The following is a 16502-nucleotide window of genomic DNA, read 5'->3' as shown; positions in this document are numbered from 1 at the left end:
TTTCTCATGAAGACGAGTAGAGTATACTGTTCGAAACGTCGAGACCCAACCGGCTCTTTTCAGAGCCACCACTCATTCAAAAGAGATTTACACATGGTTGTACCCGCAAGTTTACTATTTAGTTATGAGTTTCTTCTTGAGTGACCCACTTATTGTAAAATAGTACTCGACCTAATCCCGGCCAAAATGCTTGGGCCACCCATTCCTAACGTCATATCCCTGTCCACTTCCCATTGACAATAAATAATTTCCCCCCGCCCCCGACACAATTGGGACTCAAACCTGTTACTGCACTCAGGAAGTTTAGCCCACATTTCTTTGTCAAGCAATCAATTTTCCTTTTTTAACCACCTGTTAGTGACGTCACAGTGAAACAAGGCTGTATGCATAGCTGTATACAGTAATATTTCTAGTGTAATATAGTAAATGTGCTTTGAGACGCGACCCAGTTTTAGTTAAAATATTAGCTCAAAATGTAATTCCAATCAGTGTTAGGTTTTGTAATATACTTTGAATTAATTGATGATCACGTTTTTGACGTGAAGTTTCACCTCGTTTGCGGAGTCCAAACATTAGTTGGCGTGAAGAGAGCATTGTCAACATTAACCATCATTTTGCGCAGGCTATGTGAGTTTGTAAAATTTAAGGCGAAAATGCTGCGCCAAATATGAAAAATCACGATGTGCCATGGGCGTTTAAAATGGGATTACTTGAGATATTAATAAGTTTTCAAAGCACTCTTTAGTCATTAGTGCCCAAACAAAAAGTTGTTTTTAGAAATATGTCGTTTATTTTCCCTTCGAACCGAGGCTTGGTGATGATACACACAAGGTCAGAATGCGGTAATAACAACATCTTGAAAAAAGAAATGTCTTGTTTTGAAAAAGCTGGTTGTTTTGTCAGTATCACTAATGTGTATATAGGGCATCTTACCCTTTCAAACCTTTGCTTAAATTTACGGTAGACTGGCCTGGTACCTTTTTATTTTGAGAATTTGTATCGTTGGTATTGAATACAGGGAACCTTTATTAGTGTGTAGTAAGGAAGGTTTAAAGGCACTGGACACTATTGGTTTTTGTAAAAGACCAGTATTGTCACTTGGTGTGTCCCAACATTTGCAGAAAATACCAAACCTGTGAAAAATTTGTCATCGAAAACGTTAGAGAATGTTGAGAGAAAAACACCATTGTTGCACATACGTGGGCTTTCAGATGCTGATTAAAGGCTTCGACCTGTGGTTGGGTGAGAAATTACCTCTTTCTCAAAAACTACGTTACTTCAGAGGAAATTCGTTTTTCACATGTTTTGCACTATCAACAGCTCTCCTCGTTACCAAGTAGGTTTGTTATGCTAAACAATTTTTGTTTAGTAATTACCATACTTAATAGTGCCCATACCTTTAAAGGCAGTGGACACTATTGGTAATTGTCAAAGACTAGCCTTCACAGTTGGTGTATCTCAACATATGCATAAAATAACAAACCTGTGAAAATGTGAGCTCAATCGGTCATCGAACTAGCAAGATAATAATGAAAGAAAAAAAAAACACCCTTGTCACGAAGTTGTGTGCATTTAGATGGTTGATTTCGAGACCTCAAGTTCTAAACTTGAGGTCTCGAAATCAAATTCGTGGAAAATTACTTCTTTCTCGAAAACTATGGCACTTCAGAGGGAGCCGTTTCTCACAATGTTTTATACCATCAACCTCTCCCCATTACTCGTCACCAAGAAAGGTTTTATGCTAATAATTATTTTGAGTGATTACCAATAGTGTCCGCTGCCTTTAAAGAGTCTAGACACTATTGGTAATTGGCAAAGACCAGTCCTTTCATTTGGTGTATCCCAACATGTGCATAAAATAACAAACCTGTGAAAAATTGAGCTCAATCGGTCAAAAAACACCCTTGTCGTACCAAGGTCACACGAAGTTTTGTGCTTTCAGATGCTTGACTTCGAGACCTAAAATTCTAAATCAGAGGTTTTGAAATCAAATTTGTGGAAAATAACTTCTTTCTCGAAAACAAAGTCACTTCAGAGGGAGCTGTTTACTCACAATGTTTTATGCCACCAACCTCTCCCCCATTACTCGTAATCAAGTAAGGTTTTATGCCAATAATTATTTTGAGTAATAACCAATAGTAGCAAGAGTCTTTAAATCGAATGATGATGGTGTTCTGGTGTGGGTCATCCCATGTAAAAGGGTGAAGGGCCCCTCCTGAACCCAACCTTCCTTCGCCGACATAAAACAGATCGGTAATAAATCTAGTTCCGTCGGGACACAGTCGGAACATGTGACGGCTGTGTAGCAGCGTCACAGCTCGGTGTCTCTCTGGAGCGCCGACAATGACGTCATCATTGCCGCGTTGCGTCGTGTGTGGAAAAGTCGAGAAAACCTTCGATTCATGTGTGGCAGTGAAGTTTCGGCCCCAAGGAGCAACCAGTTGGCAGTTTTCTCACTTGGCGTATGTATCCTCACATTTGCATACCATAACAAATCTGTAAACACTTGAATCCAATATTGGTCATCGAAGTTGCAAGAGAATGATGAAAGAAAAAACCGTTTTGCAAACATTGTGTGTGCTTTCAGATACCTTATTTAATAAAAGGCTTCGGTCCTAGCCTTCACGCCTGAATTATTTTATTATTTCAGTGAGAAAGTACTTCTTTCTCAAAAACTCTTTTTAGAGGAATATGCTTCTCATAATGGGTCATTCCATGTCAGACCAACGCACTTTTTTACCTCATGTCTTCCGATTTTGATAAAGATTGCTGTGATTGTAGGTCCTTATGAGCAATGAATGCACAGCAGTTTTTAGCCCGATCGGACTTACCATGTGGTCAGGACAGAAACCACTAAAATCTGACATTTTTAGGGTAAAATACCACCTTTTTGGTAAAAATATGTCATAACCATGTCAATTCTCATCACATATATGCAAATTTGGTATCAAAATGATGAGAATTGCATGCTCAAATCAGTTCTTTTGTCAAAAATAACTTTTCTGAAATGTAGGTCACTGTAATCTTTAATATGTTATCGTGACCTTTGACCCAGTTTTTGAAATAATGTATCATTCCAAAAATCAATGAAATAAAAATCTCTTGATAGAGCATGTCTTCCTCTATCAGAATCCACTAAGAAACAGTTGGGCTCTTCAAAATTTACAACTTTATGACTATTTTTGTACAAGTATACCGTGATCTTTAATATGTTATCGTGACCTTTGACCGAATTTGTGAAACAATGCATCATTCCAAAAATCAACAAAATAAAAACCACTTGATAGAACATGTTTTCCTCTATCACAATCAACCAAGAAACAACTGGGCTCTTCAAAATTTACAATTTTATTACCATTTTTGTACAGTTGTTAGGTCACAAACTAGTCAATTTATATACTTTACATAATAAATCCACCAACAAACCTCACTCTTCTGTTTCTAAAGTTACTTACAGTGTTCATGGTTTGCGATTTGTTTCTTGTTGAGGGCTGATGTGGTTTAACCAGAATCAGAATTTAAACTATCAGCAGTGACACACCCAGGATTTATTATTTTTTGGGGGTGGGCCATATTTTCCCCAAAAATTTCTTTCGAAGATTGTAAAACAAAAAATCAAAACAAATCAAACAAACAAATTGAATACCTTGGAGGGGCTGGGATCAATCCCCCAGACCCATCGTCCCCCACCCCCCCCCCCCCTTTCGGGTGCACCACTGTGATTATTAGTGATCCCAGTTAGAGATTACATCAAGGTTGAGATGGAGAAGCTGTCTGCCTTTCTTCAGTAGATCACAAACTTATGCAGTCTTACTTTAACCCCTTGTGATGAATCTTGAACAACAAATTAATGCATAGTAACTTTCTGAGAAATCCTCAAGAACAATTTGTTCACCATGCTGCAACTCTGACTTCAGTGCCCATTTTAATAGAGCTGCTCAGCAGCAGATTTTGTGCTCACTGTGCGATTTCCATTTAACCGTATAGCACACGAAAAGGCATGCTAACCTTCCGATGAAGTCAGAGTTGCAGCATGGTGACATTTTTTGTTTACCATCTTGGAAAGAATTTTGTTTCGGAAAAATGCCCCCCCCCCCACCCCCTCCACCCACAACCCAAATTAAATCCTGGGTGCGTCACTGCTGGTATTTTAAAGTATGATTCTGGTTAGACCACATCAGCCCTCAACATGAAAAAATCCCAAACCAATAACAATTTTAGTAACTTTGGAAAGTTTTTTATTTTTATTTATTTATAAAGTAAAGTACATGTATAAATTTACTAATTTGTAACCTACCAACTGTACAAAAATAGTCTTAAAGTTGTAAATTTTGAAGAGCCCAGTTGTTTCTTAGTGGATTCTGATAGAGGATGACATGCTCTATCAAGTGATTTTCATTTCATTGACTTTTGGAATGATGCGTTATTTCAAAAATTGGGTCAAAGGTCACGATAACATATTAAAGATCATAGTGACTTGTACAAAAATAGTCATAAACTTGTAAATGTTGAAGAGCCCAACTGTTTCTTAGTGGATTCTGATAGAGGAAGACATGCTCTATCAAATGATTTTTATTTCGTTGATTTTTGGAATGATACATTATGTTTCAGATTGAAAAACTAGTTGAAAAAGTGCAACAAAAGTATCTAAAACAAAAATGAAATAATATTCAGTGGGTTATGCCGTCTTGATAATACTAACCGTATAACCAACTGGATTAGCGAGTCATTCATTGATAGGATTAAAGTCACCTGGAAATATAATTGTTTTTCTTTCAAACATAAGAGTATATGCTTACGAACAATAAAACATTTTTTAGTAATTGTTTGTCACGATTTATATGTTTAAAAAATATATAAAGTTGTTTGGGGGCTGACTCCGCCTACCCCTTTTGTAACGTCAATCGAGGCAGACTTTGCCTGCAATGCGTATAGTAAACACACGCGCAAAGTACATGTACGTCCAAGTCGTGAGTTGGTACATTTCAAAAAGTGTTTTTCTGCATTCAGCAGCAATACACCTGGTCGGCATTGCCGGAAAAAAACAAAAAAATTGTTTTTTTGAAACGTACAAACTTACGACTTGGTCCGTACATGTACTTTGCAATTGTGTTTACTCTACGCATCACAGGCAAAGTCTGCCTCGATTGACGTCACGAACAGCGCCCTCTCGGGTCGGGGTCTACTCTTAAATTTGTAAATAACAAAAGAACTGATTTTTTAAAACCTTAGTTAACTGTTTATTCACATTCCACTCATCAAAACACATATATTAGTGACAAAAGCTTTATTTTGAAAAAATACCACTTCCAGGTGACTTTAAGGTGGGGATTAGTCTGGAACTCCCTAGCCAGACCCCGGATCAACACTTTGAAACCCTTCCATGAACCACTGACCCCCTTTTAGTAGTTGGGTTCAATTCGGATCACCTTTGGGACCCTTTCGGTCTGCGGTCTAGATGATGTTTTTATTATTAAACATACACTTCAGGCATATTCTACTTAATGGCAAACAAAAAATTGTCATGCACATGATTGTTTCCATCTTTCTACTCATTGGTGCAATAGCCATACTTTTTGTTTTGGGTCAATTTCATAGAGATGCTGAAGCAGAAGATATTGCTTAAACACTGTTTAATGAGCAGGATACCAGGCATAAATTGTAGTTGGCTGGTAACCTTGTTCAGATAAGCGTATCTTTGGTAGTAGTAGCTGATTTTTGTGCTTAGGCAGCTCTATGAAATTGGGTTCTGTTGACACTGAGACTTCGCGCCTTTTCTGAGCACGCTGAAATTAGGACGGCGGGTGTGACTATAATTGCCGTTATGGTATCCTCTGTGAACGATAAGTGGTTGCCCCATTGGTCTAGTTTCATGACCTCTTCTTGCAACACTGACAAGGTATATTTCTTGAAATCGTCACCACAAAATAATGAATTACTGATTTGTTACTCAATTGTTGTTCAATTGAATTGAGTGTCGCGGCCGAGCATCAAAATCTAAATCTGAAGGCTGCGTCATCAGAGTGCGGGTTCGACTCCTGGTTGTGACACTAATGACCCGGCCTAGCAAGACATTATAATTGACTTTCGATGAGTAAATGGTATATCTTGGAAAGGGTATACAGATGTGAATGATTAGCTATACTTTGCGCGGCTGCCGTAGCTGCATACTCCAAAGGAGTTGGGATAGTTAAAGGAGTGCTTTTTTGGCCCAATCGACAGGGTCACGGTAATAGCGTATTGCCCGGGTGCTTTCAAGGTAATTTTAAAGTGCCTAAACTTCTGTTATAGAAACGAGGGTGTGAAGGAAAAAAACTAACGCGGCCCAAGTCACAACTAGACTGATAATTCACTGCTAGCTACACTCAGACACTTCTAGTCTATACATGACCTTGATAATATGTAGACGAGCCAATACTGTATAGACTAGTCCTGTCGATAATATATACAAGAACCCAGACGAGCAAAGACATCTTCGCTAGAAATGGGGACACAGAACTGAACTTGAGTTGTTCCATTATGACTGCAATGAATGTTTCATCAACATGTAAACATACTTGGAGTTCCCACTTCACTGCGATGCCTGCAGTAGAAGCCACACTTGGAAAGTAGACCATTGAGTGACCCCCTATTATTCACGCGTGAACTTGAGAGAGAAGCAAATGGAGCATTCCGAGAAATCTTCCGCTTGTTTGACTTTGTCAAGTGCATGGGTAGGTTAAGACGTTACTACCGCGCGAATGACCACGGGGAATATTGGTGACAAGATTTGCCTGTTTCTACTGCATTACCTTATTTGATACCAGGGGAACTATGCAGTGATAGTTTTTTTAAAGTTCCAAACTAAATAGCCTTTGACGAGTATCATCAATTTTTGAGGCTAACGTTTTTTGAAAAAAAAAATTGACCTACGACCGACAAATGGGGGCGCTGCTCTGCGGTACGCAATATCCCAGACCGAGTACCAGCAGCAAGATAACCACAGTGCGGTTTCCAGGTATCAACTGAAAATAGATCAAACCACAAGACTTGGCTGGCTGTCGCACTGTCACTTTCTGTTCCATCAATGTCTTTCTGTGGGTTGATCTAAAGTTCACAAACGGGAGGTTATTCCCGTTTTCGCCAATTCTACCAATTTTGTATAAGTTCGTAACAAGTTATGGAGAGCCTAGGCTTGGACAACCTCGTTCCAACGGGCACAGCGCACTATAGCTCACCCCCTCACTATAATGCAAAATGAGCCGGGAAAACGCGCTTGGAGAGTTGACATCTTTGGAACGAGCCGTTGCAAGACTTTGTTAATAAGTCAGTTGTTCTTCTCACCGGTGTTTTGCTTGATAATGTTTTTCTTCACAAACTTGAACCCATTTTTGATCCCCCTTCAGAGTTCATCATAATAGTTACGATTGAGCTCCCTTAATAAATTTAACAGAAAATCAGCAGCTCGCTTTGTAAGCATTGGTTTGGTCACTTATTTGAATAGTATATAAGAAACTGTACACAATAAAAAAATTGTGTATTATTTCTTCAATGATCAATTGACGCAACAAGTACTAGTTGATACGTAAATGGGCACGCACTGCTGTCATGTCCTTACACTGCTGCCGTGCCCTTTCAAGAAATGTCTTTATAATACAGTCCTTTGTTTTCTCAAGTTCATCCTTGACCCTGTTTTCATCATCAAGATGTCCCTTCTAACCTCTACAGTCAACATCATAGTGTCAACACGCACTCAAGGAGAGTGCAATAATGGTATCATTGATAACCCCCAATGATCCTTGCTCCCCATTCTTGCAGGGAAAAAAATGCTAGTGTGTGTTCCCTTTCTACGGAAGCTTATTACTGCCACATGAATAAAAAATAGCTCTCTAATTGTGTACGTACACGATTAGTTTTGATTTATTGTGTACGTACACAATAACTTATCTCGTGCATGTACGACAAGCTCTCGTGTGCATACACGATAATTGTTATATTTATCGTGTACATACACGATAAGTTTTTATTTATCATGTAATTGTACACGATAACTTATCGTGTATGTACACGACAATTTCTCGCGTACGTACAGAAAAAATGTTTTTGTATGTATCATGTACCTACAGGCAAGCTTTGAATTACGTACACGACAAGTTTTCGTGTACGTACATGATCAGAAGAGAGCTAGTTTTATTCATGTGGCGGCAATAAGCTTCCTTAGCTCTTACTTCGATGCACGTGAAGTGAGTGTGTCTCCATGTTTCACTTTTATGGAAACGCAGCTATGTGTTGCCTACACTCTGTAGACTCGGTCTGTGCACTAAAAGAAAAAACAGATTCTTGAACTTATTCTCAAAATAATGCATCCCTCTTTGGAGTTATTTCCTTGGTTCCTGTACTTTTGTAGACGGCAACGAAGATGTTTTCTTTAAGTATTTTTGTAAAAAATAAAATACTTTTTGATATACAAGTGTTCTTGTGAAACAATGCACAACTCCATACAGCTGCCCCATACGATGGTTTCAAGATACTTTGTATTAAAATACAAAGTATCTTGATATGCATAATACTAGTACTATCACATATAAAACCGCAGCACTGCTAATTTATTAACAGCTTATCGATATCTGGTATCTCCATATAAAAGAAGACCTCTTGAGGTCAAAGGTTGACCTCAAACGGGAGTCACATAACTGTAACACTCTACACACACGTGTAGCTATGTTTATCTTGCACCATACATGAACAGGTCATCACGTAATGATATAACACACAGCTATTACAATATTGAGCTATCAATTTTGGAATAATGGAGCTAGACCAAGTGCTTGTTTTCCTCGGTGATTTTGGTCGTTTTCAAACTCTCGTCTACATTCTGATTTGCCTGGCCGGTCAGGTCCCATCGGCATGGCACATGCTGGCCATATCGTTCCTGGGTGCAGTGCCGGACTATCGGTGCGATGCTCCACCGGGTGATCAGCCCGAGGAGACGGCGGTGCGGGAGTCTGGTAGTGGGTCATTGAAGATCTCCTCGCAGTGCGAACAATATGTGAATGTTTCTGTTGATAATACGACTGAACCATGTGGTGACGGATGGGTGTATGATTCCACTTATGGCAACACAATAGTTACAGAGGTGGGACAAAACTTGATTCAGCGACTGGTATTATACCACTTTCATACATTGTACTGTTGAATAATATGTTATGTAATGCATAAGGTTAATGTGACACGGCCGTAATACTGGCTGGACCTATACAAGAAACATGCAATCGATTAATAATGTTTTATCGGACCATGCAAAACTGTAATAATTATCACTTTTGGGGATTGCAAGTAAGGGTTTTGTCTTTTTGTCCTTGTGCACTGCAAGAACAAAAAGACAAAACCTTACTTATGTATATATATATAGTGAACAAAAAACACACATAGGGTGATTGTGTGAGTGTGACCTCGTTACATCATCACTTAAATACTCCTCTTGTCATTGTATAAGTGAAGCATACATAGCAATAATCCCACTAATTAATGCACACAATTAGTACGGGCTTACATTGGTCAATTATTCTGCCCCCATCTCTCCGCATTAACATTAATTTAGTGGTTATCCACGCACTGGTATGATCATTGCGTTTTGGCACTGCACCCTTGTTGTTGCAAATGGGTACTCCAGACCTGCACTCAATCCCATTGAATGTTGAGCATCCATAAACCGATTGCGTTGCGCCTTCCTGTCCAACTACCTGACACTCTTTATTCTGTACGATGGAATAAACATAACGTAAACGTACTAAACAAACGTAACGTAAACGTACGTTACGTCAAAGATGAACGTAACGTATTATTAAACGTACGTTACGTCAGAAATAAGCGTAATGTAAACGTACGTTACGTCAAAAAACGTAACGTAAACGTACGCTGCGTCACATTGGGCGTAATCGGTTTGTACAATCTTAAATACTGTCTATCTTCCCTTTATCCGTAGTGGGACCTCGTCTGTGGTAAGGATGCCTCCGTAGAATTATCGCAGACAGTGTTCATGACGGGCGTGATGGTAGGCTCTCTTCTCTTCGGTCATTTATCCGATCGATACGGCCGCCGTCCCGTCTTCTTCTTGTCCCTCTGGGCTCAGGTCGCCTTTGGTGTCGGAGTGGCTTTAACGGGCAACCTGTACGGCTTCATGGCGGTGAGATTCTTCGTTGGTGTCATCGAGCAGGTATACGGAGCAAGACGTAACTTGACGTTGCTGTTTTGTTTGTTTAGTAAAAGACAAAAATATACTTTAACACAAATTCGTCTGTAATTTGCAATGAGAGATTTTTTGTTCAAACGCTATAGGTGGCAGTAGAGTTGCCGGATGAAATCAATTTTTTCGAGAATCCAAGACAGTTTTCTTTGGTCACCTGTTAGCTAGACGCCATTTTGTGGTCCAAGAATGACGTCTAGTCAGGTGTTCGTGTGCGAACATGCGTTTGGGGAACGAAAATGGCTTCTAAAACGGAAGTTGTCGCAACTGGGTACCCAGTACCCGTACAGTACCCAGTACCCAGAACCCAGTACCCAGCTCTGGCCTAGCCTAACCTCACTGATTCTCGTGGTCTGTTTCCCCCTGTAGGGTGTAGATATTACGTCATACGTGATGGTAACTGAGATGTTCTCCCCGTCTAGGCGAGCCTTCGCTGGTATCTTGTTGACCCTATTCTGGGCGAGTGGGATCATGTCGTTGTCCGGTCTGGCGTACCTGCTTCGTGACTGGCGGCATCTGCAGCTTGCTATAACGTTACCCAGTTTACTTACGATCCCACTCTGGTGGTAAGATATTAAAGGAGTAGTTAGTGTTTGGATTTTTTGATTGTTTAATCTTTTGACATTGTAGGCCTATACATGCATACATTTAAAATTGTCCTGATGGTCATGACACAAGTTTTTTTAATATCATCATAGATATGTCATCATAGATATGTCAGAACAACTTAAAGTTGTAAGTCTGATTCACGCTTTCATTATTTTTAGACAAATATTTTCAACAGCTATTTATCAAAGTGAAATAAAATGATAAAAATGTAGCTTATTGATAAGGAATGTTTCTGTTATAGGATAATACCAGAGTCTGCAAGATGGCTGATGTCTCGTGGTCGCGTAAAGGAGGCGGAGGCCATACTACACCGTATAGCGCGGTTTAACAGGGTACCGTTACCAGACAATGTGCTATCCACAAACGAACAATCGTCTGGTTCCTCTAAAGTCTCTACAGAAAGAGCATTGGAAAACAAAGGATTCCAACCTGGTAAGTGCCATTTCGTTTCAGCTGTTTCATTCATTCATTTTGTTAGAGTTTTGTAATGTTGCCGGTTCTGTATACTTCTAGGAGTTGAGACTGTTTCAGAATTGCGCATTGCGGAAAATTCAGGAAAAGATGCACACGTTTTTTACAATGTGTTTAAAGCGATTAATCGATTCTTTATTGGTTTTAATGTTAATACTAAATTCTCATTTTCGGTACAAGTACATAAGACACATTATTAAGGTGGAATGTGACGTCATAGTGATGACTGTTTAAACAATCACTTCGTTTTAATCCGTCTGCAACTACACGTTTTTCCTAAAGCGGCTCTTTAAAGAGAATATCTGGGTTATTTCAGAAAGTTCATTAATGAGAAAAGGGTAGAGCTCCTTATATTGGTCACAGGGAAACCTCATGCAAAATGTTGCACATGAGTTTAATGAAAAAAAAGAACACCCACGTCTTATTGCTTAAAGTTTAATTTGTATAGTGGTTCACATACATGTGTTCGAACTTGAAGTGGACTGTGTTCTCTTATGTTATCCATCTGGGCTTCTTAGGGGATGTTGCTGAAAAGCCCTTAGGGCTAGACGAAACACCCGACGGGGTGGAGGAGGGGGCGTTGAAGGAGAGAGTTCGGGGCCACACTGCAAAGATCACCCATGATCATCACGCCGGCAAGCCGGAGCTCTTCACCCTATGGCATTTGTTCAGCACACCCGGGATGAGACGCATATCGATCGTAATGATATTTGCTTGGTGAGCTGGATTTTTTTTTGTGGGGTTTGTCTCTTCTTTTTTTGTGCTGAGAGGTGATGATTTTAAGTTCTTGGGTGCGAAAGGGAAGGGGATCCAGAAGGCACGCTACTGACTAGACTCGATGGGTTGTTTGAAGGGCAAGAGTTCACCCTTTTAGGGGGAAATGCCACTTCGGGAAGACATTTTGTACGGAATTCATGGACAATGCCTAATGCTTGTATCTTCATATTGATTGAGCTTGAACATTCTTAGTTTAATTGATTCCCGCAAATGTCTTGAACATTGAAGTATTTCAAGGGCAGCTTTTACCCTTCGACATTGGAGCCACTATTTGGTATATCTTGGGTATGGGGTTTGAATACTGTATGAGTGTTTCAATCGAAAAACAGTTCAGGGCATCACCTTTGACCCGGAAGCTTTTCAAGTAGTATAGGTAACAAGTGACTATTTAACGCAATGTAAAGTGGATAGAGGTTTAAACTTAATTTGGGAATTATTATACACACAATAACCAGACAGGCTTAATTGTAAATACGATTATGAATGTTTAATAATGATTTTTCTCGCATCAAAAATCATCTAGGTTTATTTTCAAAATAATATACTATTTTTGAAAGTGTTGCCGTATTACCCTTTTCTTCTCTTATTTTAAAGGTTTGTGAATAGCCTGGTGTACTACGGTCTGTCACTTAATACCAGTAGCTTAGCTGGAGATCCGTATCTCAACTTCTTTCTTAGTGGGGCTGTGGAGATACCTGCGTATTTAGTCTCCACTGCAGTCGTTACTTGGTAAAAAAAAATACACTTACATCCGTACTCAACTTTTTTCTTACATTGGGATTGTGAAGTTCCCTGCGTATAATAGTCTCCAATGCAGTCGTTACTTGGTAAAAAAAAAAAACACCCTTACAATATACCATTGTCTGAACTTCTACCGTGGGGTTGTTGAGATTCATGCTTGTATAGCCTCCACTGCAGTCGTTTTGGTTTTGTGTGATATTGTCTTGTAGTTTATTTCAGATGAGACCAAAAAACATTATTAAAGAACGCCAGCTGAACATTTTGAAGCATGCAAACAAACACAAACCTTTCAAAATGCATAAAAGGATTTATAATGGTACAACATAGTTTCACGATTTCATAAATAAAAGTATACACAATCATCGTGCTTTTCCTGAATATGTTTGAACTCTTAAGGAAGTAGATTATGTGTTCCCCCCCCCCCCCGCAGCCCCCCCCCCATATGGCGAACTACACACGAACTACTTCTGATATAGCGCCCTCTTTTTATGACTCCTTAAAGGTTTGGACGTCGTTTGCCTCTGTGTGTATTCCACGTCTTTGGAGGTGTTGCCTGTATTGCAACTGCATTTATTCCTGAAATGACAGGTAGGCCTAAAGTCATATCAAATCCTGTCTAACATTTTCTTCAATTAGGGTTCACTATCATGGGACCAGCTAACTTTTTGCTAACACTTTTTTTTACATTGATGCATTAGGTAAGATGTAAACCCATTATTCTTACATTTTCCCCCATTTGTGGCTGGTCCATAAAAATAGTGAGGCTGGAAGGATAGGAACAATCGTTTGTGGCATTTTGTATGTTACGTAGAAGGACAAAGATCGGTATACCTTTAACTCGGCCAGCCTAGCCCCTGCTAGAAAAAAAAAATCTTAAAGTCGTTCGATCTTTGCGTGTATATACTGTCAGTTTAATGTACCAAAGTTGTGGTACTAATTTTTGTTTTACTCTTGCACCGATGTGTGCTTAAACTGTATACTTAGTATTTTCCCGAGTTGTGTGAACAAAGGCATGTTTACTCGGATGGGATTCGAACCCAAGACCTTTGCATCTAGAGCAGTGGCTTAACAACCAGACCACCAAGATCGCCCTGATGTGGTACCTGTTTGAATTGTTGTCTCTTCCAACAAAGCCTGTATGTGATTTGATTATTTGATTGGATTTTTTTTGTTCTTGGTTTGTTTTGTATAGAATCCGGTACGGACCTCACTGCTCTGATTGTCACCACGGCCATGTTGGGCAAGTTTGGTATCGCAGGTTCCTATGCGATCGTGTTTCTCTATGCTTCAGAGCTCTACCCAACAGTGGTTAGGTACTATAGTCTGCTTTATACATGCCATTGCTTAGCAGGAATAAGCAATGACTTACCTTGGCCCAAGTTCATATCGCTGCTTAATGGTAAGCACACTTTCGTGCTTACTGTAGCAGAACAAATTGTTAAGGTGCAAGCGTAATTTATAGGTTAGCAGAAAAATAAGGCGGCCATATTGCGCGTTCACCATGGATTTGCATTGTGCGTCATTTGTTTTCGTGCACTCAGTAAGCACCGGCAGGTTAGTATACCTTTTCGTGTGCTAACGGTTAGCATCGCTATGAAATGGAAATCGCACACTAAGCACAAAATCGGCCGCTAAGCAGCTCTATGAAATAGGCCTAGATAAAAATAGTTTTGCTTAGCATAAACAGGTTACCAGCGAAAATTACATTAAGTTTACATTGTTGTGGCTGTTGCCCGCGCCCCACTAAAGTTCTGCTTAGCAAATAATTGCCAAGCAAAAATCTGAGCTAAATAGCTTTATGAAATTGGGCCAAGGTGATTAACAGCGGCCTTCTGTATAGGATATTATATTAAAGCCATTAATTTTTATATCAAGTTGTGAAGAAGTTATTTAAAAACTATTTGAATTTGGCCCTTCGGTAACTGCATGTATTGCTCCTCGGCTCCAATTTTGTATTTAGACGTGAAATTCTATATCTTTTCAATGTGTAAGTCTAGACTGTGTCACAACACTACTACACATCAACCCACAATAATAGCGGTTCGCAATTAATTTTTCTGCATTACGACATTAATTGCAACTGTCGTCGTGCTTTTCAATGGGAATTTGTATTTTTCTAAATCGATTCAAAAAGGGAATCCTTAAAAAAAAATCAGGAAATTGCTGGCGGTTCACTATCCCTCTCATCATAAATCAACAATTGTTTTTGTTCTATCACATTATTTTGTTTTCATGTTAGGAATCTCGGCATTGGGTTGTCGTCTTTTGCGTCCCGTGTTGGCGGAGTACTAGCTCCGATAATCATGTACTTGGTAAGATCTTTTTTTTATCAAAAACTTTTATTCCAACACCCCTTCGAAGAGGTTCTCTGCGCCGGTTGTAGAGTTGGGATTTGGCCAACAGAGGGCGACCTTTGTTTTACCCATACCCAAGACAGAGCCGTATTATTGAGAGATTTGCGATAGTTTACGATAAGAAGCCATTTCGGTCATTACCAAAATGAATTTTTGAATTCGCCTTTTTAACATTTGGAATGACATTCATCCTCGATCTTGCCATTTTTGAGATAATCCTCAAATAGGGAACATTATCAGTACTGCATTATTATAAAGGCTAAGAGATGTTAAATTTGCATCGGGATAAAGAATATTATAAATATTATAAAAACGTAGTCTCATCAAAAGACAGGAAATGACAGTATTAAAGAACATTACAGAGCCCCTCGCTGCGATGTAAAAATAAATATATGCTCCCAGGCGTCCATATCTCAATATGGCATCTACGGCTACGGCTACGACTGTTGCTAAGGGTGTTGCTATGGACTTCCTTTACTTCAGCGCTTGGTGATGCGGCGATCTAGCCTTAGCCGTATCCTTAGCCACCAATTCGACCGCCATGATTCTAATTTTACTGATGTGTTATTGTTACTATAGGGTAAGGTGATTGGTTGGGTGCCTATGGTGATTTTTGGAGGGTTGTCGGTGCTAGCTGGACTGAGTGTGTTGGTTCTTCATGAGACGCTGGGGAAGAAACAACCGCAGACACTTGAAGATGTCGAGAAGACAAAGTACAGAGTGGAAGAAGAGAGAAGTGGATAACAAAGTGTTTCCAAGCGCTGAAACGTTAAAGTAATTAAATACACTAAATAATGACAATACTAAAGTAATAACTGGACGAAACATACTTTAAAGGGGGTTATCTGGAAAAGAGGGGGAGGCATGGCAACAATATTTTTTAGTAAATTCCTTCTTAAAGGTTTTTTTTTTTTTTGCACTTTTAAGAGTTAGTTAGCAGTTTGCAACAGATAATGCTGTTTTGCCCGCTTTTATATTAATTTCATAAACTGGATGACGAGAATTAAATTATCAGCCCGAAATAAAATCAATCCTGCACACACCGTGAGGAGGTTCTGTTTGCAAACTGACTTTAATTAATGTTTTTTGTTTGTTTTTTATTATTAAAGATGTAGGTAAAATACTTAGCCTATTTAACATGAAATATAGGTGTGAAATATAAATAACTAAAGATTCGAGAAGGTAATAAAGCTCTCTTTTAAAGTGTAACACGAATCCAAAAATTTAAGTGGTAGTTAATTTTATACGATTTAAAAATATTTTCGGGAGCCACACATTATCCCAACTCCATCAGACGTAGAAAACAAAATTATGTTCGTTTCATG

At 39.2% G+C, this 16502-nt stretch overlaps 1 protein-coding gene across 2 annotated transcripts; it reads left to right on the top strand.

Annotated features, from left to right (window-relative positions):
• The first annotated feature begins 2382 nt into the window (after positions 1–2382).
• On the top strand, positions 2383–16386 carry LOC117295897 (organic cation transporter protein-like). Of its 2 annotated transcripts, none has more exons than XM_033778686.1 (10): positions 2383–2462; positions 9965–10195; positions 10595–10791; positions 11076–11266; positions 11824–12022; positions 12677–12811; positions 13326–13411; positions 14016–14136; positions 15063–15135; positions 15757–16386. In XM_033778686.1, the coding sequence occupies exons 1-10, from the start codon at positions 2403–2405 to the stop codon at positions 15919–15921; spliced, it is 1458 nt and encodes a 485-aa protein (XP_033634577.1). In that variant the 5' UTR covers positions 2383–2402; the 3' UTR covers positions 15922–16386. The 2 variants fall into 2 exon arrangements, with proteins under 2 accessions (XP_033634577.1, XP_033634576.1); XM_033778685.1 differs by lacking the exon at positions 2383–2462 and adding an exon at positions 8789–9115.
• Positions 16387–16502: the final 116 nt, after the last annotated feature.

This window comes from Asterias rubens, chromosome 10, assembly GCF_902459465.1.
Source record: "Asterias rubens chromosome 10, eAstRub1.3, whole genome shotgun sequence".
NCBI lineage: Eukaryota > Metazoa > Echinodermata > Asteroidea > Forcipulatida > Asteriidae > Asterias > Asterias rubens.
This window is presented reverse-complemented; position numbering and strand designations above follow the sequence as displayed.